This window comes from Typopeltis vanoorti, chromosome 6 (assembly GCF_054136105.1).
Source record: "Typopeltis vanoorti isolate ZY-2024b chromosome 6, IOZ_Tvanoo_1.0, whole genome shotgun sequence".
Taxonomy (NCBI): domain Eukaryota; kingdom Metazoa; phylum Arthropoda; class Arachnida; order Uropygi; family Thelyphonidae; genus Typopeltis; species Typopeltis vanoorti.
Genome location: NC_143554.1, coordinates 66,356,944 through 66,384,743, shown reverse-complemented (window position 1 = coordinate 66,384,743; position 27,800 = coordinate 66,356,944). Strand labels below are relative to the sequence as shown.

The 27,800-nt window shown below is 34.9% G+C and overlaps 1 protein-coding gene across 1 annotated transcript in view; it reads left to right on the top strand.

The window, feature by feature from the left end:
- The window catches only part of Nipped-A (Transcription-associated protein Nipped-A), a 936,100-nt gene that overhangs the window by 134,030 nt on the left and 774,270 nt on the right, over positions 1–27,800 (top strand). The window contains exon 11 of the mRNA XM_090393977.1: positions 15,546–15,750. Coding sequence (XP_090250103.1) covers positions 15,546–15,750 — 205 coding nt within the window. The remainder of the gene's footprint in view (positions 1–15,545; positions 15,751–27,800) is intronic.

Sequence of the window (27,800 nt, the reverse complement as noted above, 5' to 3'; positions counted from 1 at the left end):
CCTCTTCTCTCCATGTGAATTTGTGCACATTTTTATGTTGGAACATGGTGTTAGTAATAACCAGTCCATGTCCTGAGCAGAAATCCAACAGATATTTGCCATTATTATTAGCTTTGCTCTTCTCTCCAGATTTTCCCAAAATATTTTTGTATGTCTCACAGTCATTTCCTACTCTGCTATTTAGATCCCCAACAAGGATCAACTTTTCCTTTTTCATTGTGTCAGTTACTTTTTCTAAAGCCTCAAAAAATTCCTCCACTTCTACCTTAGTAGAACCTTCTGTGGGACCATAGGCACAAATAAGTCTCATTGTCCAGTTCCCCATTCTCATATTTGCCCACATTACTCTACTTGAGACTGACTGCCATTCAAGAAGATTAGTCTCGTATTTTGTGTTGAATACTATGGCTACTCCTTCTTTTCCTTGATTGTCATTGCCTGAATATAACATTTTGTATTTATTGCTCAGAAAGATCTCACCAGTTTTTGTCTTTTTTGTTTCAGTCACCCCTATTAAGTCGATCTGGCACTTATCTAATTCCTCAGCTAGCTCCATTTCTTTGTCATTCAGGCTTCTTACGTTGATAGTACCGATCTTTAACTCTGGTGATGTTGAGTTGGGGTTTATTTTCAGATTTGTTCCAGTAGCTGACTTTTCACTGTTCGCCCTGGTTCCCTGGCGAAAACAACGGGGGCCTTGTTTAACCCGGCGACGCCCCTGCCGGCATGAAATTTTGTCATGTTGTACTATCATTCTATGAAATGAAAGAGTGACAAAACACATTTGTCACTCTTTCATTAAGTACTCTCCTGATTATCGAATCTCCATACATAATTTTCTCCTTAACTTGTTTTCTTGTTTGTTCGGTCGATCTTTATTATTATTCCTTCGGACTCTCCTTCTTTCTCTTTTGTCCCGCAAATCTCTTGCTGCTTCTGCAGTTTTTCAATTTTGCACTTTTTCCAATGAAGATAATATTGAAGTGCACAATTTCCTTATTAATGTCCATTTTGTTCTTCTCTGTATTCATGGCCACACATTCGACATTAATAACATTGTTTTTCATTTTACCATTGGTAGTTCATTATACTAATATTTGCTGCATTTGAGCACCTAACAGACACTCACTTCTGACACACTTAATATACACTTTCTCCAGTTTCACTTTCCTTCAACATATTCTTTAGTTTTCTTGATTAATACATTTCACACATATACACTGTATGGAATAAAATCGCTCAAATTCAAATCACCAGACAACGTGGTTTTTGCCACCATTGTTTGTCCACGCATTGGTTACTTGCCGACAATATCATATTTAAAAAAAAAATACACCATATATGCAACCCATATTGCTTGACATAATTTTACACTATAAAATTGTAGATTTTGAACAGCCGTTTCTTGGTTTTTTTCATATACTTTTCCAGATTTATAAAATTTAAATTTGGGTCCTTGTTATATTCCTGTGATTTTTCAACTATTTGTTTTAAAGTGAAAACTGATCCTGACATCATAAATCTCTGTTTGGCCTGAACCCAAGTAGTTTTTCTCCAAGTTTCCTCTTCCATAATTTTTCTTATGTTCTTCAAGTATGCTTGCATAAATCTTAACTAGAACACCTAGAGCACTCATTAGGGAAATGTCATAATTTCAACTTTGTATAATTTTCTTTTGGGGTGGGGGTGATTAAGGGTCAAAGCTGTATAACTGAGAGGAGACTCCACATAGCCTTTAAAGGAATGCGGAGAACCGACCAGGGCTCCTGACCTTATGTCCAATCCTCACCTTCTCGTGGTGCACCCTGTTGGGTATCTACCTGGATACTGAACGAACGAGGATGGGCTGGCAATTTGGGATTTAGCCGACCAAATTGTATTCTTATTGGCTTAAACCAATATAGAAGATGATGGTACAACATGACAAAATTTCATGCTGGCTGGGGCCCCCCCCAACTCAACATCACCAGAGTTAAAGATTGGTACTATCAACATAAGAAGCCTGAATGGCAAAGAAATGGAGCTAGCTGAGGATTTAGATAAGTACCAGATCGACATAATAGGGGTGACTGGAACAAAAAAGACAAAAAATGGTGAGATCTTTCTGAGCAATAAATACAAAATGTTATATTCAGGCATTGACAATAAAGGAAAAGGAGTAGCCATAGTATTCAACACAAAATAGGAAACTAATCTTTTCAAATGGCAGGCAGTCTCAAGTAGAGCGATGTGGGCAAATATCAGAATGGAGAATTGGACAATGAGACTTATTTGTGACCATAGGTTTCACAGAAGGTTCTATTAAGGTAGAAGTGGAGGAATTTTTTGGTGCTTTAGAAAAAGCAGCTGACACAATGAAAAAGGGAAAGTTGGTCCTTGTTGGGGATCTACATAGCAGAGTAGGAAATGATTGTCAGACATACAAAAATATTTTGGGAAAATTTGGAGAAAAGAGCAAAGCTAATAATAATGGCAAATACCTGTTGGATTTCTATTCACGACATGGACTGGTTATTACTAACACCATTTTCCAACATAAAAATGTGCACAAATTCACATGGAGAGAAGAGGCAAGGAATAAGAAAAGTCTCATTGACTATGTTATTGTTGATAGTAATGGTTTCTGCCTGGTCAGAATACGAGACTGTACAGAGGATTTGAAATTGGAAGTGATCACTATTTAGTCTTGAGCAGGATAAAATTGAATTTCATATTGAAAAGAATAACATGTAAGAAAGTTTTAAAGAGAATAAAAGTTGAGCAGCTCTCAGATGTGAACTGTAGACTAAAATACATAAAGATTATTGAAGAAAAAATGAAAGGGTTTGAGAACAGGAACCAAACCTTGGAGATTCAGTGGAAAGCCTTGAAGAAAACCCTGATAGATTCAGCCGGAGAGGCAGTGGGGTTGTGAGTGGTGAGGTTGTCTGCAAGGATAGAAAAATCAAAACTCCATGGTGGACACAGGAAGTTAAAGAAGAAGTGAATGAAATGAAGAAAGCATATCAAAAGTTCCTGGCAAATAAGTCAGCTTTTGCTCTTAGAGAATACAGAGGCAAATGTAAGACTAGTTGAACAAAAGTCATGGAAAGAGTTCGGCAAGAACCTAGAAAATAAATATCAAGAAGGTGGCAAGATATTCTGCTGGTTGTTGAAGAAGCTTAGAAATGGAGGAAAGAATGCTGTAAAAGGAGTTAGAGATGATAATGGTGACATGAAAACAGGAGAAAAAGATATCCTTGAGGTATGGAGTAATTACTTTGAAAAATTGCTAAATGAAATAAGCACTGATGACGGCACAGTGATTTAAAAAAAAAAAAAAAAAAAAAAAACACTGACCATGCATGCAGTCAGGAATACATATCCATACTTGAAGTAGAAAAAGCCATCAGAGGCTTGAAATGTGGAAAAGCAGGAGTAGATGATATTTGACCAGAAGTGCTGAAGTATTTCTGTTTAAATATCAGAAATATTTCTGCATAGTTCAGAAAGCCTGGAGAGAGGAACAAATTCCCAGTGATTGGAGTAGAGCTCTGGTAGTACCCATATATAAAGGGAAATAAAACTGAATGTGAGAGTTAGAGGTATTTTCCTACTGAGTGTTCCTGGCAAGATCTATGCAAGTATACTTGAGAAATGATTGAGAAGAATTGTGGAAGAAAAAGCTTGAAGAACAAGTTGGATTCAGGGCAAATAAAGGCTGTCAGGATCAGATCTTCACTTTACGACAAATAGTTGAGAAAGCATGGGAATATAACAAAGATCTGTATTTAAGTTTTGTCGATCTGGAAAAGGCATACGGCAAGGTGCCAAGAGAGAAGCTATTCAATATGCTACAGTTATATGGTGTCAACGGGGCATTATATCAAGCAATACTTAGTCTTTATTTGAGTTGTAAGTCAGCAGTTAGAATTGAGGGAAGTACAGGAAGATGGTTTAATGTTAAATCTGGTGTGAGACAAGGATGTACATCATCCCCTCTGTTATTCAATATTTATATGGATCACATTATGAAGGAAAGTGGTATTAAACATGATATCAAAATTGGAGATGTTAATGTCAGCTCTTTGCTTTATGCTGACGATGTTATACTTCTAAATAAATCCACTACAAGTCTGCAAGATTCTCTGACTAAATTGAATAACTGTTGTAATAGATATGGTATGAAGGTCAGCAATAAAAAAACAAAGACAATGAAAATAGGCAGAATCATTGAAAATGTCAACTGTGTTGTGAATGGAGAACCTGTTGAACAAGTAAAACATTTCAGCTACTTAGGCACGATTTTTAGTGAAGATGGTAAATTAAATATGGTAATAGACAACAGAATCAACAAAGCTGGTATGGTAGGAAGTCAGTTGAATAAATTCATATGGAATAAGAGTGAAATTAGTCGGAACACTAAATTAGCTGTATACAAGACAGTGTTCAAACCAGTTTTAACTTATGAATCTGAGAGCTGGGTCAGAAATAAAACACTTGACCAAAGACTAGCGACCGCAGATATGAGAGGGCTGAGAAAGATTATAGGCGTGAACAGATGGCATCAATGGCAATATCATATTAAAAACGAGGATATTAGGAAAGAACTTGACATTGTCAGCATCCAGGAATGTGTTAGCAGAGCTAATCTCAGGTGGTATGGTCACTTAAACAGAATGGGCGAGGAAAGATTAGTAAAACAAGTGTTCTCTGATTGGTTGGCAGGAAAATGACCAAGAGGAAAACCAAGACATAGGTGAATTGATACAGTACAAAGTGCATTAGACGATAGAATTATAAGAACTGATAATGTTGATGTCTTGACAAGTGACAGACTGATTTGGAGGAAAATTGTAGATAGGAAGTTAGTAATGATGAAATTTTTTTCATGTAGTACTATCATATCCTGTACACCCCTTGAAGGTACTTGTCAGGAATTTGATGATGATAATTTTCTTTTTGTAGATGGATATGCTGAAGTGCTACCCAACCACATGGAACTTCATTCCCCGAGGCCTGAAATATGCAGTGCAGCCCCCTCTCAAATTTCCATATTTGAGCATTTCTGTTGAATATTATCTGCTGAATCTGCTTTCTATCTTTCAGGGTTTTGATGACTTTTTGTAATGAAATATTTGTCCTCCTGATTGCATTCATCTGGAATGTTTTTCTGTCACTTGTTTCAAAGTAAATTACTCTAAGAATATCTTCAGCTTTCATATCACCTTTGTCATCTCTCATTCATTATTCAATACTCATTTCTCAATTTCTAAGCTTTTTCGCAACCTCCAGAACCTTTTGCCTCCTTCCAGATTTTATCTTCTATATACATGTTCTTTTTTTACCAAACTCTTCCCAGGACATTTCTTCAGCTGCTTCCTTTGCACATTGTTTTGCTTTCTTATACTTTTCTGTGTATTATTCTCTTAGAGCACATTCTGACTTAGTCATATTTCCCATGACTGTCTCTTTAACTTGCTACAGAATCTACACTGAGTCTCAAAGGTTTAATTCTTGTTTCATTTTCATACAAGACCCAAATCTCTGAGATACAGTTGGAGATTATAACTCATTTTTTTTTCTTGAATTAAATTTTTATATTTGAGTCTACAGTTCACCTCTGGCAGCTATTCAATTTTGCTTATTATTTGAACTTGTTTTTATATTGAACATGATATTCAATTTTTATTCTGCTGAAAATTAAATGGTAATCACTTCCTCTTTCCAATCCCATGTTTATTCATTTGTCTTGAACTAGTTTATATATATAATGACACTATCAAAAATATCATAGTCATTGAGACTTGCACCACCTCACCCTGTTTGTTGTGTCATCTTTCTATGTGAATTTGTGTGCATCTTTATGCTTTAACATTGTGGTTAGTAATGACTAGTTTATATCCTAAACAGAAATCTAGCAGATATAGTACTCCCACAGATTCAAGACCCTTCGACACTTCTGCGCATGTCAACAGAAGGAGAATCCATTCCGATAATAGGGTAATCAATCCTTATTGTGGGATGAGTTGTTTATTATTACACGTCAGAAAATTAACTTCTCTTTTATGATCATTGTAGTTAACTATGTTGCTTGTATAACAGTTGGAAAATTTTACATATAAAGCACGTTATTTCACGTGTTGGCGACCAATTTGTACTTCCTTCATTTCTCTCTCCCCCCTTCAGCATGAATCAACTATTCTTGGCAAGTGTTCAAGCGAAGATCTCTAAAGCGTGGACATACTATACTTACCATTATTATTTCCTTTCCTGAAAATTTCTCAAATTTTCCTGAGGTATTTATTTTCTACTATGCTGTTTAAATCTGTAATATTTACCAGTTTTTCTTTTTTCTTAATGCCAGCTGTTTTCTCTCAGAAAATTCTGCCTTAATAGAACCTTCTGTGTGACCATAGGCACAAAGGAGTCTCACTGTCTCCAATTCCCTATTTTGATGTTTGTTCACATCACTTTACTTGATTTGCCTGCCATTCAATAATTACTGTTATGTTTATTGTTGAATACTATATCTACTCCTTTCTTTCTTTAATCATTACTTAAATATAAAGAAAAACTGGTAAATATTACAGATTTAAACAGCATTTTAATCAACATGGTACCTCTCTGTTCTTCTTCCAGTTCTTTGTTTTTCATTGATATTTCTTATGTTGGCTATTTTGAAGTCTGCTGATTTTAGAGTTATGTTCCAGTAGCTGAATTTTCACTGTTTGCTCTGGTCCCCTCACAATAACAGCAAAAAGGGCCCATGTTTAATTTCTTTCTTTGCATTGTTTGTTTTGGATTTAACAAATTGGAATTCTGTTTGATTCTCATCTGCTAAATCCCAACTTGCCAGCCCATACTTGTTCGTTTAGTATCTGTCTAAGCAGATACTGAACGAACAAGGATATCTACAAATAGGTTGCTTACAAATGAAATGAGGATTGGATGTTAGGTCAGCACATCCAGTTAGCTTTCCACATTTCTTAAAAGGCTTTGTAGGTCTTCTCCCAGTTGTCAGTCTTTGATCTTTATGTTATACCCCACGTAAATTCATTTAATTAAGGAATTGTTTACTGAACCCTGGACAGCTATTCACAAGCAGTGTCCTTGAACATATTTAGATCTTCAAGAGAACATAATTAGTAACTACACATGCACAAAATCAAATGCCATCATTACACATGTAACAGCAATTAAAATTTTACACATATAATTCACCCACTTCCCAGCTGATACTTATGAGGGTGGTCTGAATAGTTCTCGGCCTCGACCATAGATGGCAACACTGTCGGCAAGATTTTTTTTTCTAAGTTGGTACATCTGTCATTAGCATCCATTGTGAAATTGCAAGTCATTCTTCTATCAAGTAGTTTGTTTTATACAGCAGTCTGAAGCAAAAGTGTTATCTCTATCCCTTGAAATGGATAAAATTGAGTATCATGTGGTTATAAAATTCTTCGTAAAATAAGGTTTAATGTCGAAAGAAATTCATTTGAAGTTCATAACAGTTTACAGGCAGTCTTCTCCTTCGTTTTCGACAATTAAGAAATGGGCTGCCAAGTTTAAACATGGCCGTACCAGCCTTGAAGATGATCCATGTGAAGGACGCCCAAAAGATTTAACAACACCAGAAATCATTATTAAGTGCACGATTGGTATTGGATGACCGGCAAGTTAAAGTGCATGAAATTACTGAGACTATAGGCATTTCAAAAGAACATGCAGAATATATTTTGCATTAAGAATTGCCAATGAAAAAGCTTTTCCCAAGATGGGTGCTGCACTTGTTGTGAGCACCATTAAATTGCTTTGTTGAAAATAGATTAACCATTCAAGAACTCTCACTTTGGTTCAAATGATTCAGTTTAATTTAAAAAATAGTCTCTCGTAGATCAAAAACGCACTCGCATGAAAAATCTGTGAACAGTGCTTGAAGCATTTTAACAAGAATAAAACTGGTTTTGTTCATCGATTTATTACTATGGATGAGACTTGGATTCACCATTACACATCAGAATCCAAACGGCAATCAAAACAGTGGACAGAAGCCAGTTGTTCAGCACCAAAGAAGACAAAGTCGGTTCCACCAGCAGGAAAGGTCAGGGCATCGGTGTTTTGGGATGATAAAGGCATTTTGTTTATTAATTATCTTGAAAAGGGTAAAACAATAACTGGGAATATTATTCTTATTTTTTTGCTGGACTAGACAAAAAAAAATTTGTGAGAAAAGACCTGGTGTGCAGAAGAAAAAAATCGTCCTTCATCAGGACAATGCACCTTCCCACAAAGGTGTTTTGGCAATGGGAAAATTAAGGGATCTGTAGTATGAATTGTTGGAACATCCACCCTATTCCCCCAGCTTTGGCTCCCTCTGACTTCTGTCTCTTCCTGAAACTAAAACTCTTCCTCGCTGGTCAGCGTTTTTTTTTTTTTTTTTTTTTTTTTTTCCCTCGAATCAAGAGGTGATTGCAGCTGTAAAGTGGTATTTTGCAGATCTTACTGAGAACCACTACATGAATGGGATAATGGCACTGGAGCATTGCTGGAATAAATGTATTAGTCTTGAGGGAGATTATGTTGAAAAATAAAATAATTTTCAGATTATAAATTCGTTCTTTCATTTTAGGCTGAGAACTTCAGACCACCCTCGTATCTTGTATAGGTCTTTGGTTCATCATCATATATGATTAATGCCCATGTTGATGTTTAATGGAATAAACACATGGCTACAGATAATAAATACTAACTAGATTTATTTAATTAATAAATTGTGCAAATATTTTGCCATAGTCCCAAGAAATCTTCATGGACATAATGAAATGCACTGAGTACATGCATACTGGCAAGAAAGCAACAGCAGACTAACTGTGAATGGTGGGATCCTACAATCATAACTCACACTCTCTATGGGGTGAGGTATAGAATCTTGTTGAGGTTTTGATGGTCTCCTAGACGTATAGTAAAGTGAGGTGAAGTAGTTTGTTAAGATTTGGTGTATGTTGTTATGCTGAGGCAGATTTTAGAAATAGTCTCTCGTAGATTTATATCTGCTCCTGTCTACTTTCTTGTTAGTTTGCCTGCATACTCATGCCCTGTGTATTTGTTTTTGCCGACAAAGATTCCTTAGCAACTAAGGTGAAATATTAGGATCATAATTTATTAACTGAATAAATTTAGTTAGTATTTATTATCTATAGAAGTGTTTATTTCACTAAACATTGTCATGAGCGATAATCAACATCTATGTATCCAGATTAGAAAACTCATAAATGATTATACTGTCAACTTCTTAAAGAAAGCTGTAAATGATAAAACCAATAAACTCTCTTCATAAATAGGATACTGTTTCTTCTAACTATTAAGTTTAAATCTTAATATATATTTTGTGCAAACTTTTTGTATTCCTGTTTTTTTGCCCATTCAGATGTGTCATATCAATAATTAAATTGCTTTGTTCAAAATAGATTAGCCATTCAAGAACTCTCACTTTGGTTCAAATGATTCAGTTTAATTTAAAATTAGTTTTAATGAGTAATAAAATTCACTACAGTTTAGAGTGAAAGTTAATCTGAGAAAGCACAAAATGATTTTTGATAGTTACTAGGCAAGCTTAATATCTGCAGAAAGATTATAGTAAATTTTAGAAGCAGATTATACTTAACAAGAAATTATATTCTTCTTTTTCAGCCTTATTTTATCTGAGCAAAAAAAATTTTATGATGTGAGTAAACAAAAGTGTGTAGATGAACTGTCTACATGACTAGATTTTTTTTTATATACAAAACTTTCTCTCTCTCTAGCAAACATCATTATAAAAAAATTCATTCACCATAACTACTGAAATGGCTCATACCATTTTTGACTTATTAATGATTCATTAGTGAAGGGGGGGGGTTGGAGAGCGAGACCCATGGAATACTGGGAATTGTGAAATTATTTTGTGCTTGAGTATGAACATTTTAAATGTATTAATCAGTATTAATATTTTGAATTTGTACTATCCTCGTATATTCAGTTTAGAGATTGTCCTTATATGAAATTTATATCAAATTTGTTTGAATATGTTAATTCATGTAAACACGTATATTAAGTAAAACATTAGGTACTAAGACAAGTTAGTATAAATGAAAAGATCTTGTGAGAAATGTTTTTTTCTTATGGAGGTATTCATCAGGTAGTGATGGATAATGGTTTTTTGCTTCTTTCTCATCTGCTCTGCCAGCAAGTCAGGCATTAATTATGTAAATGCAATGTCAAATGTATTGTGTTTTGCTATAAAAATTAATTAAAAAATAGCACAAGTCAATTATTATGCTCTCTCCTGAAGGAGCTCAAGCACTCATATAATGAGTTTGAGCTCTACCAGGGAGATCTGATTTGCTGAAAGGTCTGTTTAGACACTTATATTATCATATCTTTTCTTGAACATGTTCTTGGAAACTGGACTCATAGCATCTAAAAGTAATCCATTCCACATTCCTTTCAGGAGAAGAGCTTGGATCTTGAATCAGCCAAGTGTTGTTTATTCTCCCCCCCCCCCCCCCATGCACACTAACTTTTGTGTTTCTTTCATATGTCATCTATGTATATCTATCTATCCTATCCCAAGGGCTTTAACAGGCCTTTAAGGCCCACAACCTTCCAAGCATGCTTGGATTTTGTAACCGAAATATGAGGATAGAATGGTCACTCCTATGCCTCAAGGTATTCTTGGCTGTATCCCTGTGTGTTCACGGGGCCAGTTTGCCTGCTTGCGGGGTGAAAAACACCAGATAAACTGTTGGAAAAAACCCTACTGCCCGCACCCAAGACTGGCTAACTTGGCTATGGCTGAGGAAGATCCTTCAGCTCCTCACGTCTCCGACGGGAATCGAACCTAGGACACTCCTTCCCCAGGCATATGGTTGCGAAGCGCAAAGCCACTAGGCTAACCGCGCAGACTATGTATATTCACCCTTTAAAGACTATATGCACAATTTCATAAGCCATTTATCATCCTGGTTACTCACTCCAGATCTCTTCAATTCTCTCCCTATCTCCTTAGAACAAAGTGACCATATCAGTGCATAGTATTCTAAATAACTTAAGGAAAATAACCTCCTTATTCCTATAAGTATGTTTTATGTAACATTGGACTTACCAGTGTAGCCTTGAATTTTAACTCTGTCTATCTACCAACACTGCTGAGTTACTAGCTTCTTGTAGTCACTTGTAGAAAATGACCATCAGTATAATACTCTATCTGCATTGTCATTGGTCTAAAATGCATAAATTTATTTAAATTAAGGGGATATTAAATCCCACATTGTTTTAAAACCGAATAAGAAACTCAAAGATTGGAATCGGAGAGTTTCATGCCGAATATAGTAAACTATAATGTATCGGCGACCACTAGCGTGAGCTAATGCAAGTGACCCTAGTACAATACCGGAGAACTCGCAGCAAAGTCGGTAAAATTCTGATCGCTATTCTTAGGTATTTTCCATAATGTAAAAACACATTTCCTAGGAAATGTATGCTGTTATTACATTATGGTGGGAGGTCACTACTCAGACTGGTCTCAGCCTTTTTTGAGGCTTCATCAGTGAGTAGCTAGACCAAATTAATACCGAAGGGTATAGCGAAAAGAACTTATATACTCTGTTATACAAGTTTCCGAACAAGTGCAACCATTAAGTTACTTAAATATAAAAAGCTAATAAGCTTCATTTCAGCGATATAAACATTATTTAAATTAGGGGGATATTAAATCCCACATTGTTTTAAAACTGAATAACAAACTCGAAGATTGGAATCAGAGTTTCATACCAAATATAGTAAACTATAAAGTATCGGCGACCACTAGCGTGAGCTAATGCAAGTGACCCTAGTACGTAGTACAATACTGGAGAACTCTCAGCAAAGTCGGTAAAGTTCTGATTGCTATTCTTAGGTATTTTCCATAATGTAGATTCTCGTAGACATGTAAAAACACATTTCCTAGGAAATGTATGCTGTTATTACATTATGGCGGGAGGTCACTACCCAGACTGGATTCAGCCTTTTTTTTGAGGCTTCATCAGTGAATAGCTAGACCAAATTAATACCAAAGTGTATAGTGAAAAGAAACATAAACTTATGTTTGGCAACACTGAATTGACATTCATTATACCATTAATTTGTTCATATTTGCCCATGTAACCAATTTATTCAAATCAATCTGCAGGGATTGTGTATTAGCTATGTTTCATATCTTAACTTGGCTTCATCATTAGCAAATAACTGAATATCACACTATATGCCCTCTGCAGTATCACTAATATATGCCCTAAACAACAGTAGTCCAAGTGCAGAACCATATTGGTGCCACAGGTTGTCTTCCTCTTAGTCTCAACATCACCAAGATACACTTTCTAATATCTGTTGATCACCCACTCTGTAATCCATATCACAAGTTTATTTTGCAAACTTGTCTCTTTCTGAGTTTGTATATCAACCTGTAATAAGGACTCCTGTCAGATGTTTTGGCCAAATCCAGAAGTATCATGGTTTATACATTTCCATTATCCAACTCGACTCTTACTGTATTATAGAACATAAGCAGATTGCTAAAGCAAGAACAACTTTTAACATACACAAAATGTACAGCCATATCAGGGACACTGCAAACTTTATGATTTCCTTCAGCACCTGTGGTAATATTCCACCAAGTCCAACTGCTCTGTTTGGGTCATGTTTTTGTCACATCTTTAATACTTCTATCCTATCTATCTCTATTCTTTCATCCAGTTCCTCTCTGGCTTCTCATAGAGCTAACAGATTTGCCTGAAATATATATCTTACCTAAGCAGTTTCTTTTGTATCTTACATCTTTTTGCTCTTTACATTCACTAAGGTTATTATTCTATAATTATTCCTTACTTTATTTGCTACTATGTAGCAATAAATTTGTCTTGTATTTCCTTTGGCCTGACAGTTTATTTAATGGTATTAATTCACAACACAGAATATAAAAAATAATTATTATTTATTTAACTTATTTCCTGATGTTTCGCTATTATTATATCCAGCATCTTCAGAGCAAACACAATTTGTCATGGTACACGAAACTGCAACAATTTGGTAGTATAGTGGGACTCGAAAAAAAAAATTATAATGGACATTGCCAGAAACTAAATCCTAATCGATACTATCTATTGTTGGAAAGTATTAATTTTTAAATAAATGTTATAATTAATGAATAATAATTAAGTATTAATTAATAAAATGGCTGTCTCCCAGTTTTTGATAAATTGAACAGACATACTTTTTTTGAGGTTTGGAGGATGTCTTAAAGCTGCTGCTGATTCCAAAAACAATCTGACTCATAATTACTTCTGTTTAGTACTACTTTTGTTTTCTTCCATCTGCTCTGTGAAGGGGATATACAAGGCACAGTCTGCAAGTTTTAATTTGCCAAAACAATAGTGCCGAATGTATTTTTTATGTTCTCCAAGGCAGATGTCAACAGCTCCTGCTGTCTGTCCATAGTAAACCTGGTTACATGCACAGGGCACTTCATACACTCCTGGATGTGATAAAGGAGAGAGTTTGTTCTTAGGTAAACGGATGAGAGTTGCCAATTTGACAATAAGGTTTAAATGTGATGCAGAACTGATATTTATTAAGCAATCTAGATATCTTTTTAGATGTGCCCTGAATGTATGGGATGGTAACAGTTTTGCTGTAGTCTTGTGCATTAGGTAATGGAGGGGATTTCTGGAGAGTATTTAGTATTTTTTCTGTTCTGTTGGGGATTATAGGCATTGGCTAAAAAAGTGTGATGCAAGTAAGTGAGTTCACAAGTAAGATCATTTTCATTGGAACAGATAGCTCTTGCTCTGTGGGTCAGTGTTTTATAATATCATATTTTTTAGCTGGATGATGGTGTGATTGCTTGTGCAAATATCTCCCTGTATATGTATGTTTTCTATAAACGGAAAAGGATAATGAACTATTGGGAAAGTGTGCGACTGGCATATCTAGGAAGAGAAAACTAAAGACAGTCATTAGTTTTCTCTTCCATTGTGAAGTGGATTTTAGAGTGTTGACTATTTAAATGCACCAAAATGTGTCTGGGCCATGTGGCCAAATGATATCAACACCGTGAAGCCAAACCATTGGTTTGAGAGTGCCTGTATTCATAGCTAGCTTTTCCAAGTGTTTATATAGAAATTGGCTAAACGGTGGGAGCCCATTTCTGTTCTTTCCATGCAAAATAACCTGCATGTGACTTCAGCAAATCCTGGGTTTCAATAAATGATTTATATTGGTAAATAGTGAAGTAATATCGAAACTAATCAGTATGTCTGAATATTTTAAGATATGGTTAAAAATGTGTATTTAAAATGTAATTTTTAGGTAAATAGAATTTTTAACAAAGGAGGAAGGCCTATATACAAACTAGCTAAATTTTTAGCAAGTTTGTATGTAGGATTGTATGTTTGTAAGATTTACCAATTTATTGAAAATGTGGGAGACAGTCATATTAAGATCAAATTAATACTTTTTTTTTCCTCTTTGTCCAACAATAGATGGTGCTAGTTAGGACTTTAGTTCCTTATGTTTTCTGTTACAATTTTTTTGTTTTTAACTAGTCCCACTATTATATCAAATTGTTGCCGTTTCATGTACTGTGACAAACTGTGTTTGTACTTCGAAGATGCTGGATATAATACCAACAAAATATTAGCTAGTAAGTTACATAAATAATAACTATTTTCTTATATTCTATGTTGTGAATTAATACCATTAAATTGTTATGTACTGCCAACACATAAGTCATTCTACTTGTTTCCTTTGGCCTGTTCAGCAAGTTCATAAAAATTTCACCATTCTCACCATAGCTGTCGCTCTCGTAGCCACTCTTTATTCTTCTCATGTACTTCATCTTTACTCTCTTCATAATACCAGATCCACAATATTCTCTTTTTATGTAGTTTTTGCTTTAAAGTGTTATTTATCCCCCCAGACATTTAATTTTCCTTATTCTGAGGATGCATTCAGATATTGCTTTCTTTAGTCTTCCTTTAACTAATTCCCATGCACTGTTGAATTCTCTTCCATTCATTGTACATGGTTATGGTTTGTATAGCTTTTGAAAATTGGAATCACTTGTATCCCTTGTGTCTTACATAGAAATCCTCATTCCTTCTCTCAGAATAATGTTTGCTAATATGGTTCTGAAGTATGTACTTTTCTGCTTGTTTTTGCTTGTCTCAGACTGAATAACAGTATGGTGATCCTTTTGATTTAAATCTAAGCCCCCCCCCCCTTTTTTTTTTTTTTTAAATCACAGGCATATCCCCATACTCAAATTATGTGTTCTTTCTCCAGCCTTGTACTTCCCTAGCTGGATAAGTACATTTCACTGCACTTAAAGATATTCACTGATGAAATTGTATATGAAAGAGCATTTAATTGCTCTGCTCTTCTGTTTTTAACATTGGTGCAGAAGTATTTGTTTTCTGTGCAGATATAATTTTCTATCTGTATAAATTTGTGTATATATTTATTTATTTATTTCACTAACATTTTTGTAGGCCTTTAGCATATAGTACCCTTGCAGACTTAGTTCACCATGTAAGGCAGCATCTTCCACTAAAGGATCTCTCTGCTGCTGTGACTGTGTTTTCTAAGAATGTGCATGATGAGTCTTTGCCAACTTCAATACAAACTATGTCTTGTAAGCTGCTTCTGAATTTAGTTGAATGTATTAGAAGTAAATCTGACAGAGAGGGTGGCAATGTAAGTTGGTCTTTTGTTTGTAATTTCTGAAAAATGTGTTTAAATTAACATTTACACAATTTATTCTACTCTCAATATTTGGCCAATCCAAATGGCAAATCTATAATGTTATCAAAAGAACAACCTTTAATTAAAGTAACATCACATGGTCCACATTTATTGATAGCCTTCTGATATCGGTTTTGATCTACTCCTTCAAAATAGTTGTCATAATCATAGTGCCATGCTGGTGTCCCAGTGCATCTACTTTGAGTCAGCCATCATACTGTTATTCTTAAACCATCTACTTTGCCTCACTGGTGAATTGCAAGAACAGGCTTCATTAAATTGCTACAGTTTCTTTAGATGAATTGTCAAGAGTATCAGACAGTTCATCTAACTACCTACCTATTTACCATATTTACTCGAATATAACTCTCCCTCACTCCTGATTTTAATTTATGAAAAAATAAATTAAAAGGTTTCGCATATAGTTCGCACAAGAAAAAGGTTTTAAACTTTAAGAAATATATAGTGAATGTTGTTATGGTAGTTTCAGATATTTTTGAATTCGGCTCAAGCGAATCAGCATTTCAACTCAACAATTGCCAGCTTGCCTTTGTTGTCAAGTTGCATGACCTTTTGTTAATACCACACCAATAATATGCATAGAGATGGAATCATCCTGTTGTGCAACTGGATTTTGAGACATGATTTTGCCAGAAATAATTAATTTAATTACAGAAGCATTGTCGCTAAAGATTTAAATATATTGTGTGATGAAGGTGAGTAGACGATCATGTAGATAACATTGATAATTAATATTTAAATGCATTCATTTTATAAATAATGTGAGCAATTTTAAATTATAATGAATAATGAGGATTTAATTATAAACATTAATTTAGTTTTTTTCCTGAAAAACTTTAGTTTCTAAAAATCCCCAAATACTCGAGTGTGTGTTATATCGAGTTAATATGGTATCTATCAAATTACTTATCCTTTCAAACTTTCTTGTGCTCTGATAGTATGATGTGCTCTGATAGATACTTTAGCTGATTAACAGAAGCTAGAAACTAGACTTACTAGATTATATAAACCTTTCGTTATATCTTTAGGGAATACCATTGCTCATCCACCTAAGGATTGGTTACAATTTCCTTTAATGCATGTGTATCTTTTATTAGTACTCTGGAGATCGAACATGTCTTTCTCCTTGTGTCTTATACCATATTGATCCCTTCGCACACTGGTTATCATTTGCAATGCTGTTTGAGCAAATTATTTTATATTAGTGTTTGTGTTAACATAATAAGCATTTCTGCTGCTGGATAGAAACTGGTGCATTTATGAGGTGGTGAAATTCAATCAGTAGTAAAGTACAAGAGACATCCAGAAAGTAAGTTTCATTTTTAAATATTTTCACTGCAGGGCTGCAATCGCAACAGGGCGCATGCATGCCAAGTTTGTTGATTCGTTAGCAAGGCATTGGTGCCATTTTCAGACCTTCTTGCAGTATGCTTCTTGGTGTGTGTTTATGATGTCTAAAAAATATCAAATCGCCTGGTACATGTGAAATTAAGTCAGTTATCTATTTCTTGAATGTGAGGAACGTTAAAGCAGCTGAAATTCATTATCAAATTATTGAGGTTTATTGAGAACACACAGCTGGTGTAACACAACTTCACGCCATCTTCGGCTGGGCACAATTCCATCATTCATCCCCATGTAGTCCTGACCTCGTGCCTAGTGACTTTCACCTGTTCAAACATCTGAAATCTTTCCTTGGTGGCCGGCAGTTTCAAGACGAGGTCAAAGAAGCAGTCAATACTTGGTTTGCGTCACAGCAGCAATCTTCTGTGACGAAGGTATAGAACTCTTGGTGCCCCGTTATGATAAGTACCTGAACAATGGCAGAAATTATGTAGAAAAGTAGTGAAAGATGTCTAATTTCATTTCCAATAAAGTTTTTTTTTTTTTTTTTTGTAAGCATATTTTTGTTTCTCTGACAGCCCATCGGAACTTACATTCTAGACGTCGCTCGTAATTATTTTGTCATTAGTAAAATACACCTATGCCGCAATTCAAATGTGAATCTGATGGTGGGGGGAGGCTTTCTTAAATACTGAATTTTTTTTCTAAGAAACTCCAGATTTCCAAATTTCATTTCATCGAAATAAATGGGGAACCTCCATAGCTCAGGCATTTATAGACGAAGCCCTTTGTTTGGAAAGACCTGGGTTCGATTCCCGTCAGTGACGTGAGGAACCTTTATCTGGTCTCTTTCGACGAAAAATGAGTTAGCCAGTCTCATACGATTGTAGGGAGTTTTTTCACCTGGAAACTCAGGTTTTTTGTCCTCCAGAACAGGCAAACCGGTCCCCCCTGAACACGCTCATTTACAGACTTAGGAGGACACTGGGAGGCATAGGGCTAACTTATCCTTATCCTCGAGTTGCAAAGTCCAAGAATAACCTCAACACCATAAAGGTAGAAGAGAATTAGTTAAAGTAGTAAAAATAATTGGGATGCCTCAAATATCACTTATTTTTTCTTTCTAAAGAATTCTTAAATGCTTGATCTAGCCCATGATTATTTACTCTGCTGTTCTTCTGGTAATTTTCAAAGCCCAGACCATCATATTTGTACAGCAATGAAATTAGTGGCTGATCATCATGTTGGACCCTCTTCCATCCTTCCTTGAGCCCAAATTATTGTTCTTTCATTGTAGCAGACTACCTTAATAAAAACTGCTGTTTTTATTGAGGTAGTAAAAAAAAATAAAACAAAAAAATAAATAAAACAAAAATAAATCAATAAAAAAATAAATTAATGATAACAAATAAAATGCTATTTTAAACGAAGATTTACTGGAACACACCTGCCATTGTAGCAATCTATTCCTTTGGTCTGAACAAGTTCACTATAGTACAAGTTGATTGTATCAAGGGTGGTAAATATGAATATAGATTGATAAGAATGACTGAATATAATATTTATAACTAGCAGCAGAAGTGTTAGCATTAATTGAAGGTTGGTAGCCATCATTGCTATAATTATTCTGTGGTTTCTTATTTGATAAAATCTGTGCACTGTATTGATGAATTCCATTTATTATTATTTATGTTTTGTTTTTAAATCAGTGGCTGAAATAATATCAGCTAACAGAACTGAAGAAGTCATTACTATGCAGAGTGACAGTGGAAATGAGATGAAACTAGTGGAGAAGTTATAGAAATTACATGTTGATTTATAATTGGGGGTTACATTATTGAGATGAAAGAGGACAAGAACAGGATTTGTATGAATACTTCCAGGATACAAGAGTTTGTATAGAATTTGAGTAGGGGTAGTGGGGTGGGGGGACAGTCATCAACTAGTTTTGAGCAGCCTTAAAATAATGTCATGGAAAGATAAAATTATAAATGATTAAATGTCTGTAAGTTTGAGTACTTGGAAGTTGCAAAATGCAAACTAAAATATACAAATATTATTATTATTTGTGACACCCCTCCAAAGAGTTCGAAGACTCATTGCGGGAGGACACCTACTGTACAACTTTCCGTCTCCACTACCACATAGAACCTCTGCTACCAATCACCTACATCAACACCATCTACTGCCTACAACCACTATCACCACTGCTAGTATTTTTTGTCTGTAAATTGCGTGTGTTCTGAAGGGCTGATTTGTCTGTATTCGGGATGAAAAACCTGATTTTCCAGGAGAAAAAACCCTGCTACCTCTGTATGAGATCGGCTAACTCGCCTTCAATTGAAAAAGTCCATATAAAGATTCATCCCATCATGACAAAACTGAACTCAGGCCTTTTCCAATCGAAGGGTGCAACGTACCGCCATTCTTCCAATTGTGCTATAGAGGCACTGAAAAAAAGTAAAAAAAAAAAAAAAAAAAAAGTTTGAAACCTTAAGCCATACATGAAAGCCTCAGTAGCAAAATTTCAAGAAAATATGGCTAGATATAGCCAAGGAGACATGTGATGAAGTTGTGTACAAAGATCAGACATCATATTGAATCCTTTGTTGAATGAAAGAAGTAAAAGAAGCAGTCCAGGAATAATGAAATTGTGAAGTTTCTGTTTAGTACATTAGAATATGCTCAAAGAGAACACAATGAAAAACATCAAAAACAGCCAAGATGTGTAACAAGGTGTTCATTTTAGAAATTATGGACTTCAACAGCCATGTTATAAATAACTATTTTAATTTCTTGACGTTTTGACCTTCATATTAAAGGTCATCATCTGGAGTATATACAGGAACAAGCTGAGTTACATCTCATACAGTAAGCTAAAGAAACAACGATTTGATCACTGGTTATTCTATTGGGATGACTTCTAGTGGGGAAAAAAATACACATAAAATTATAAAAATTTTAATTTCAGTAAAATCCTGTTTTTACGTTTCCGCAATTTACATTTTCCTGCCATTTATGTCATTTTCCGTTGGTCCTGTCTTAAGGCCTATTCTTACGATATGTTGTTTTCCCACTACTAACAACTTGATGTGCACGTTATTTCCCGTGATTTACAGTTTTTTTCTCGGGTGGCAACCTGATTTTCGAATCTATTTCCTCTCATTGAAATCAATTTCTGCGGAAATTAGCACATTTCTGTTCCCAGATGGCGATGTTTTTGGCTGTAGTTTCGTTTCCGCCATCATGGTGACTTGCACGCTTGCAGTAGTGAATGATACCATGATTTTTCAATCGCGGTAGGAATTGATACCGTAAAGTTTTCATATCAGTAATTTTGAACTTTCAGTAGCTCGTGGCACCTCTAACGTGTTGTGATGTGATTTCACATTCACAGTGCTATATCGAAATCGTGAACAAGGATCATCCACAAATTGTGAAACCACATTCACACTTCTACCAAGTAACAGTTGTTACTCGTGGATATTAGATATCAGTGAATACACCACAGTTCGTGAAATATCGCTTCACTAGCTTGTAGTGTTGGTGTTTGTAGTCACAATTCAGAAGCACGTGGTATATTGCAGAATTTATGCTACGTAATTTAGTATGTGATAGTTGCCTTCCAGTTGCGGTGGTGGATGATCCATGTTAGTAACATGGAGAAAAAAAGATAATGTATTTTGGTAGAAGAAAAGATGGCAATTCTGCAACGTGTAGATTGGCATGCTGGAACACATGTGCAATTAGCAAAAGATCTTGGACTCTCCGTGTCCACTTTGAACACAATTGTAAAAAAAACAGGTCAAGCATTGAACACAATGCAAAGCAATCTGACGCTATGTCAATAAAACGAAAATATATCTGGACATCGACGTACAATGAATTGGATAAACTTGTGGTGGAGTGGTTTGTTTCTACTAGAGCGTCGGGTATTCCAGTCAATGGTACTATACTGCAAGTGAAAGCCCTTCAATTTGCTGTGAGGTTGGGGAGTAATAGTTTTACGGCGTCAAATGGATGCATTGATCATTTCAAGACTCGTCACAATATTGTGTATGATCAAGTGTGCGGAGAAAGTAATAGTGTTGCAAGAGAAACTGTAAACCAGTGGAAATATGAACTAAAGACTATTATTCAGGACTATGAACCAAAAAATATTTTCAATGTTGATGAAACTGGGCTCTTTTATAACATTCTGCCAAGTAAAACATTGTGTTTTAAAGGAGAGAAGTGTCACGGTGGAAAACTCTGCAAGCAGAGGGTAACTGTTTTGCTCATGGTCAATGATGATGGATCAGAAAAATTACTTCCACAGCTGATTGGGTAAATTTAAAAAGCCAAGGTGTTTTAAGAATGTGAAAACTCTACCTACTAAGTATGATGCCAACAGCACAGCATGGATGACCAGCAGCATCTTCACATCCACCATGCATTCTCTGGATGCTAAAATGGGGACAAATCACCATAAAATACTACTACTATTGCTAGACAAATGTCCTGCACACCCTGAAGATCTGCAGCTCAGAAATATTAGATTAGTGTTCTTTCCCCCTAATTATACAAGTGACCTTCATCCATTAGATCTGGGCATCATCCATGCAATTAAATGGAAATATAGAAAAATGCTTGTTGAAAGAAGCTGTGTTTATGCATGATAATGGTATGGACACAAAACAAATGACCATATTAATCCTTGATATTATGCATTATGTGGCCAAAGCATGGTTGCATGTTACTCCTATAACCATATCCAACTGTTTCCGAAAGGCAGGAGTTAAGTTTGTGAAAGAGAAGGAACAACTATAGGAGGAAATAAACATCTGCATAAAGTGAAGAGCTGAGATTAACATCTCCAAGAGCCCAACAGCTGGTATGTGATGGATGAGTCTGCCTCATTTCAAGATATGTTGATGCTGGTGTGATCACATCAATGGTACCAAGTGTATTAGACATCCTTTCCAATCACCTTGGTGGTGAAGAAGTGGTTTAGAAGACTGTGATCAAGAGTGCAGAAAAAGCAAAAACAATTAAAGATTTTTTTTAAATAGATAAATGTAAGTAATTGTAAATTAATTTATTTTCAGTTATTAAATTTTGTAATCTAGTATGTAGGGTCACATACTAGCAGTAAGTCATCTTTTAGCCTTTTTTTAAAATGTTTTTTACATTTCATGCTATTTACGCTTTTTTCCATCAGTCCCCTGGAAAGTGTAAAAAAGGGATTTTACTGTATTTAGAAACTACATCAAAGCTAAATTCTATTTAACATAACATGAGAGAGATATTCTATACACTTGCATATAGTTACATTTAATTACATTTCTATGTAATCACATAATTAATTACATATAATTCTAAACACAATAAATATAATAACTGTGGTGAAGCTGGCCTTTTCTGATCATGCCCTGAACACTTTACATAGAATTAACTGGAAAAGCACCAGTTGTTTTCATCACACTAAAACATAGTATGAATGCATTATCCTTTCTTTTAGTGTTACATGGTGATCAGAATTAATTTTTTAAATTATGAATTCTACAACCATGTTAAAATAACTTTTTTATTATCCTGGCGTTTCGATCTTGGATATCTGGAGCATACATAAATATACAAGACAAGCTGCGTTACATTTCAAACCGTAAGCTAGAGAAACAATAATTTGATCACATGCTACTCACTGGTATGAAGTCTATTGGGGGGGGGGGGAGTTACATCAAGCTAGATTTAATTTATGATTACATGAATAAACATTCTTGCTTGCAGATGGTTTTCCTTCCAGTAACAGTTATGTCCTCTTTCTATTATTACAATTGTTATTTTTGATTTAAAAATAAAAAAGAGGAGACCTCCACATAGCCGTTAAAGGAATGTGGAGAACCGACCAGGGCTTCTGATCTAATGCCCAATCCTCACCTTCTCGTGGTGCACCCTGTTGGATATCTACTTGGATACTGAACGAACGAGGATGGGCTAGCAATTTGGGATTTAGCTGACCAAATTGTATTCTTACTGGTTAAACCAAAATACAAAATGATGGTACAACATGACAAAATTTCTTGCCTATGGGGTGCCGCCTGGTTAAACAAGGCCCCTGTTGTTTTCGCCAGGGAACCAGGGCAAACAATAAAGTTAGCTACTGGAACAAATCTGAATGCACACCCTAATTCATCATCACCAGAGTTAAAGATTGGTACAATATCAACATAAGAAGCCTGAATGACAAAGAAATGGAGCTAGCTGAGGAATTGGATAAGTACCAGATCGACATAATAAGGTTGACTGAAACAAAAAAGACAAACTGGTGAGATCTTTCTGAGCAATAAATACAAAATGTTATATTCAGGTGATGTCCCAATCAATGACACAATTCTTCTTTTACAGATAATTTTCCTCCAGATATCACGGCGCTCTTTGCGCATGTATTACGTTCTGGTTATTTTGTATGGCAAAACGCTTTCTACCTACAAAAAGAAGGCACAGCCATGGGCTTGCCATTACCCCCCAATTGCTAACTTTTATATGGAACATTTCGAACAATTTGCTTTAGGTCCTCCCCTTTAAAACCCAAAGTCTGGCTTAGATACGTTGACGATGTTTTTTTTTGCGATCTGGTCACTAGACACATTCCTTAGCCACCTAAACAAGCAACACAAACGCATACAGTTCACAATTGAGATAGAAAAACATAACACACTGCCGTTTCTAGATACACTTGTCGTATGTCTTTCCTTCACTGTTTACCGGAAACCGACACATACTGGCCAATATATGCACATAAACTCCTACACCACCCAACACAAAAACTAGGTGTCATCAATTCCCTAAAAAACAGAGCTCTGAAAATCTGCTCCAATGAACAGGCACTGAAAAACGAATTTAAAACGATCAGCAGTACTTTTCAAAATAAATGGATACAGCCAAAACACTATTAACAGAATTCTCTACAAGACCTGAATAAAAAACAAAGACAAACCAGATTACACTAAAACTATAACCATTCCCTACATTAAAGGGACATCAGACAAAATAAACAGAGTACTTCAAAAATACAACATCAAAGCCACCTTTAAACCTTCTGCAAAATTAAAAAGCTTACTCAACTCATCCAAAGACCCACTCCCTCCGCAGGCCCACCCTGGAGTATACCGTATTTACTGCACCTGCAACACATCATATATAGGAGAAACAGGACACACAATTCCGATCAGACAAAAAGAACATAAATGACACATCAAGTGTAATAATTATGGTGAAGCTGGCCTTTCTGATCATGCCCTTGAACACCTTACATAGAATCGACTGGAAAAGCATTAGTTGTCTACATTACACCAAAACATGGTATGAAAGCAAATTTAAGGAAGCTTGTGAGATCGTTATCAGCTACCCCAATCTAAACAATAATGATGGTCTAAAAATCCCATACATATGAAAGCATATATTTGTCCCACGAATCCTTTATCTGGAAGAACAACTATAAACAGGACTGTAGAAAATCCAGGATCCTAAATCTAAAATAACTTTAATAATAAAAAATAGGACATCACTGTTAAAGAAAAAAATCTATAAGAAAGAAAGTTAATTCATGTTGTAATTTGTAAATAATTTTTTTTTTTTAAATCAAAAATAACAATTATAATAATAGAAATAGGACATTACTAATTATAATGAAGAGCCAAAGGCTTCAATTCGGCGACATGAACTTATTTAAGTTATGGGATATTATATCCCATATTGTTTCTTAGCCGAATAAGAAACTCAGAGTTTCATGCCGAATATAGAAACTATATAAAGTTCGGCGATTCCAAGCGTAAGCAAATACCTGGATAGTGCAGCACTTGACCCTTGAAAGGTAGTGCAAGCAGAGGCAACTCATAGAAAGGGTGGAGCAAGCTCCGATCACTATTCTTGATATTTACCCATAATGTGAACTTAAAAATCCTAGGATCTTTAGGAACTTATCTTTAGGATCCTAGGAACTTAAAGATCCTAGGATCTTTAAGTTCACATTATGGGTAAATATCAAGAATAGTGATCGGAGCTTGCTCCACCCTTTCTATGAGTTGCCTCGGCTTGCACTACCTTTCAAGGGTCAAGTGCTGCACTATCCAGGTATTTGCTTACGCTTGGAATCGCCGAACTTTATATAGTTTCTATATTCGGCATGAAACTCTGAGTTTCTTTTTCAGCTAAGAAACAATATGGGATATAATAGGACTTAACTGTTACTGGAAGTAAAACCATCTGTAAGCAAGAATGTTTATTCATGTAATCATAAATTAAATCTAGCTTGATGTAATTTTCTTTTTTCACTTGAGGTCATGCCAGTGAGTAGCATGTGATCATATCATTATTTCTCTAGCTTACAGTTTGAAATGTAACGCAGCTTGTCTTGTATATTTATGTATGCTCCAGATGATGATCTTGATATGAAGATCGAAACGTCAGGATAATAAAAAGAGTTATTTTAACACGGTTGTAGAATCCATAATTTCAAAAATAAATAGTATGAATGCAAATTTAAGGAAGCCTGTGAGATTTTTATCAACCACCCCAATCTGAACAATAATGATGGTCTAAAAATCCCAAGCATATGGAAGGCACATATTCTACCCATGGACTCTTTCTCCCTAAGAGTCAACTATAAACAGGACTTTAGATAATCCAGAATCCTAAATCTAATATAACAATTGTCATGGTAAAAATAGGACATCATTGTTACTGTAAGAAAACTATCTATATGAAAGAATGCTTCTAATGTTATCTTAAATAGAATTTAGCTTTGATGTAGTTTTTAAATAATTTTTAATTTCATCTGTATTTATTTTATTTTTATTAGCAAATAATTTTAAGAAAGATTAGCCATACAAGTGTTCTCTGCCAGGTTGGCAGCAAAACGACCCAGAGGAAGACCAAGATATAGGTGGATTGATACGATACAAAGTGCCTTAGACGATAGAAATATAAGATCTGATAATGTTGGAGTCTTGACAAGTAACAGACTGATTTGGAGGAAAATTGTAGATAGGAAGTTAGTAATGATGTAATTTTTTTCATGTAGTACTATCATATCCTGTACACCCCTTGAGGGTACATGGCAGGAATTTGATGATGATGATTGTTATTTTATTTTTTCACTAGAGGTCATGCCAGTAGAATAACCGGTGATCAAATCATTGTTTCTTTAGATTACCGTGTGAAATGTAACTCTGAGTATATTTGTATATAATCTAGATGATGACATTAATATGAAGGTCGAAACATCAGAAAATTAAAATATTTATAACATGGTTGTAAAGTCCAAAATTTCTAAAATGAATGCTGATCACTGTGCACCACTAAATGAAAGGATGTAACAATGTGTGTTTTGATAATGATGGAAACAAGATTTGGAGACTACTGAAAAGGCTTAAAAAATGGTGGGAAAAATACCACAGAAGGAACTAGAGCTAACAAAGATGATATAGAGATTTAAGAGAAAGATGTCTGGAATAATTACTTTGAAAAATTATTATATAAGGTAATTAATTGTAAAAAATATCCAGGGGGAACATTATCAGGAATATTGTTCTGTACCAGATGTAGAAGCCACTATGAAACTGAAATGTGAAAAGACATTAGGCATCTGAACATAGAAGGTGGAATGCAAAAATGCTGGAATAGAATTCTCATTTTACCCAATCTATAAAATAAATTTACTGTTAACATTTGAAAATAACTAAATTCCAACTTTCACACATATATTAAAATGAAAAATATAATGAACTTAATATATTTGAATTATGTAAGGACACAGTACAGGCAGTCTTTCACATCTTCTTCGAGTGCTGTTTCCTATCGGAGGTCAGTAACTACCTTGGCAAATTTTGAGCAATCCTCAACCACTCTGAACAGCCCCTCAGATCTCATGCCAGCCCACTGTTTGATGTCTGCCAGCCAAGATTTTCTTAATCTTCTTTGTCCTCTTCCACTTTCCTTTCCTTTTATAATCAGTTGAAGTATCTTATATTTTTTATTATGAAATAGGTGAACAAGATATGCAGTTTTTCTTCTTTTTATGATATCTAAAAGTTTACATGATTTCCCCCATTTGTTCCAGTACTTCTTGATTGGACAGTTTTTACTGTCCATGGGATTTTTAACATTTTGTCTGTATAACCACATCTCAAAGTCTTCAAGTTTTTTAATTGATGTTGCCTTCAAGTTCTAAGTTTCTGCACTGTATAGCAGTAGACCATTCATGGCATTTAGCCATGCATGCATAAATAGCTCTAAATTTAAATTGCAGTTATGCAGTGTTGATTTCATCAGGAGAAAATTTTTTCTTTATTTCCATTTCTGGATTTCATTCTTCAATTAACCAGCATCCAAGATATTAAAAATTTGTCACTCATTATGTTTGTTTCCCATTTAAAGAAAGTGCTGAATTAAGAATTGGATTCTTGCTTATGACCATGAATTTAGTTCTGGTGATGTTTATTCTTAATGCCATTTTTTCACTCTCTTCGTTCACTAGTTCAACAAGATTTTGAAGATCCTGAATATTGTCAGCCAGAAGAGTTGTCATCAGCATATCAGATGTTATTGATTTCATCATTTCCATTAATTCCTTCCTCTCTTCCCTATAAGATTTT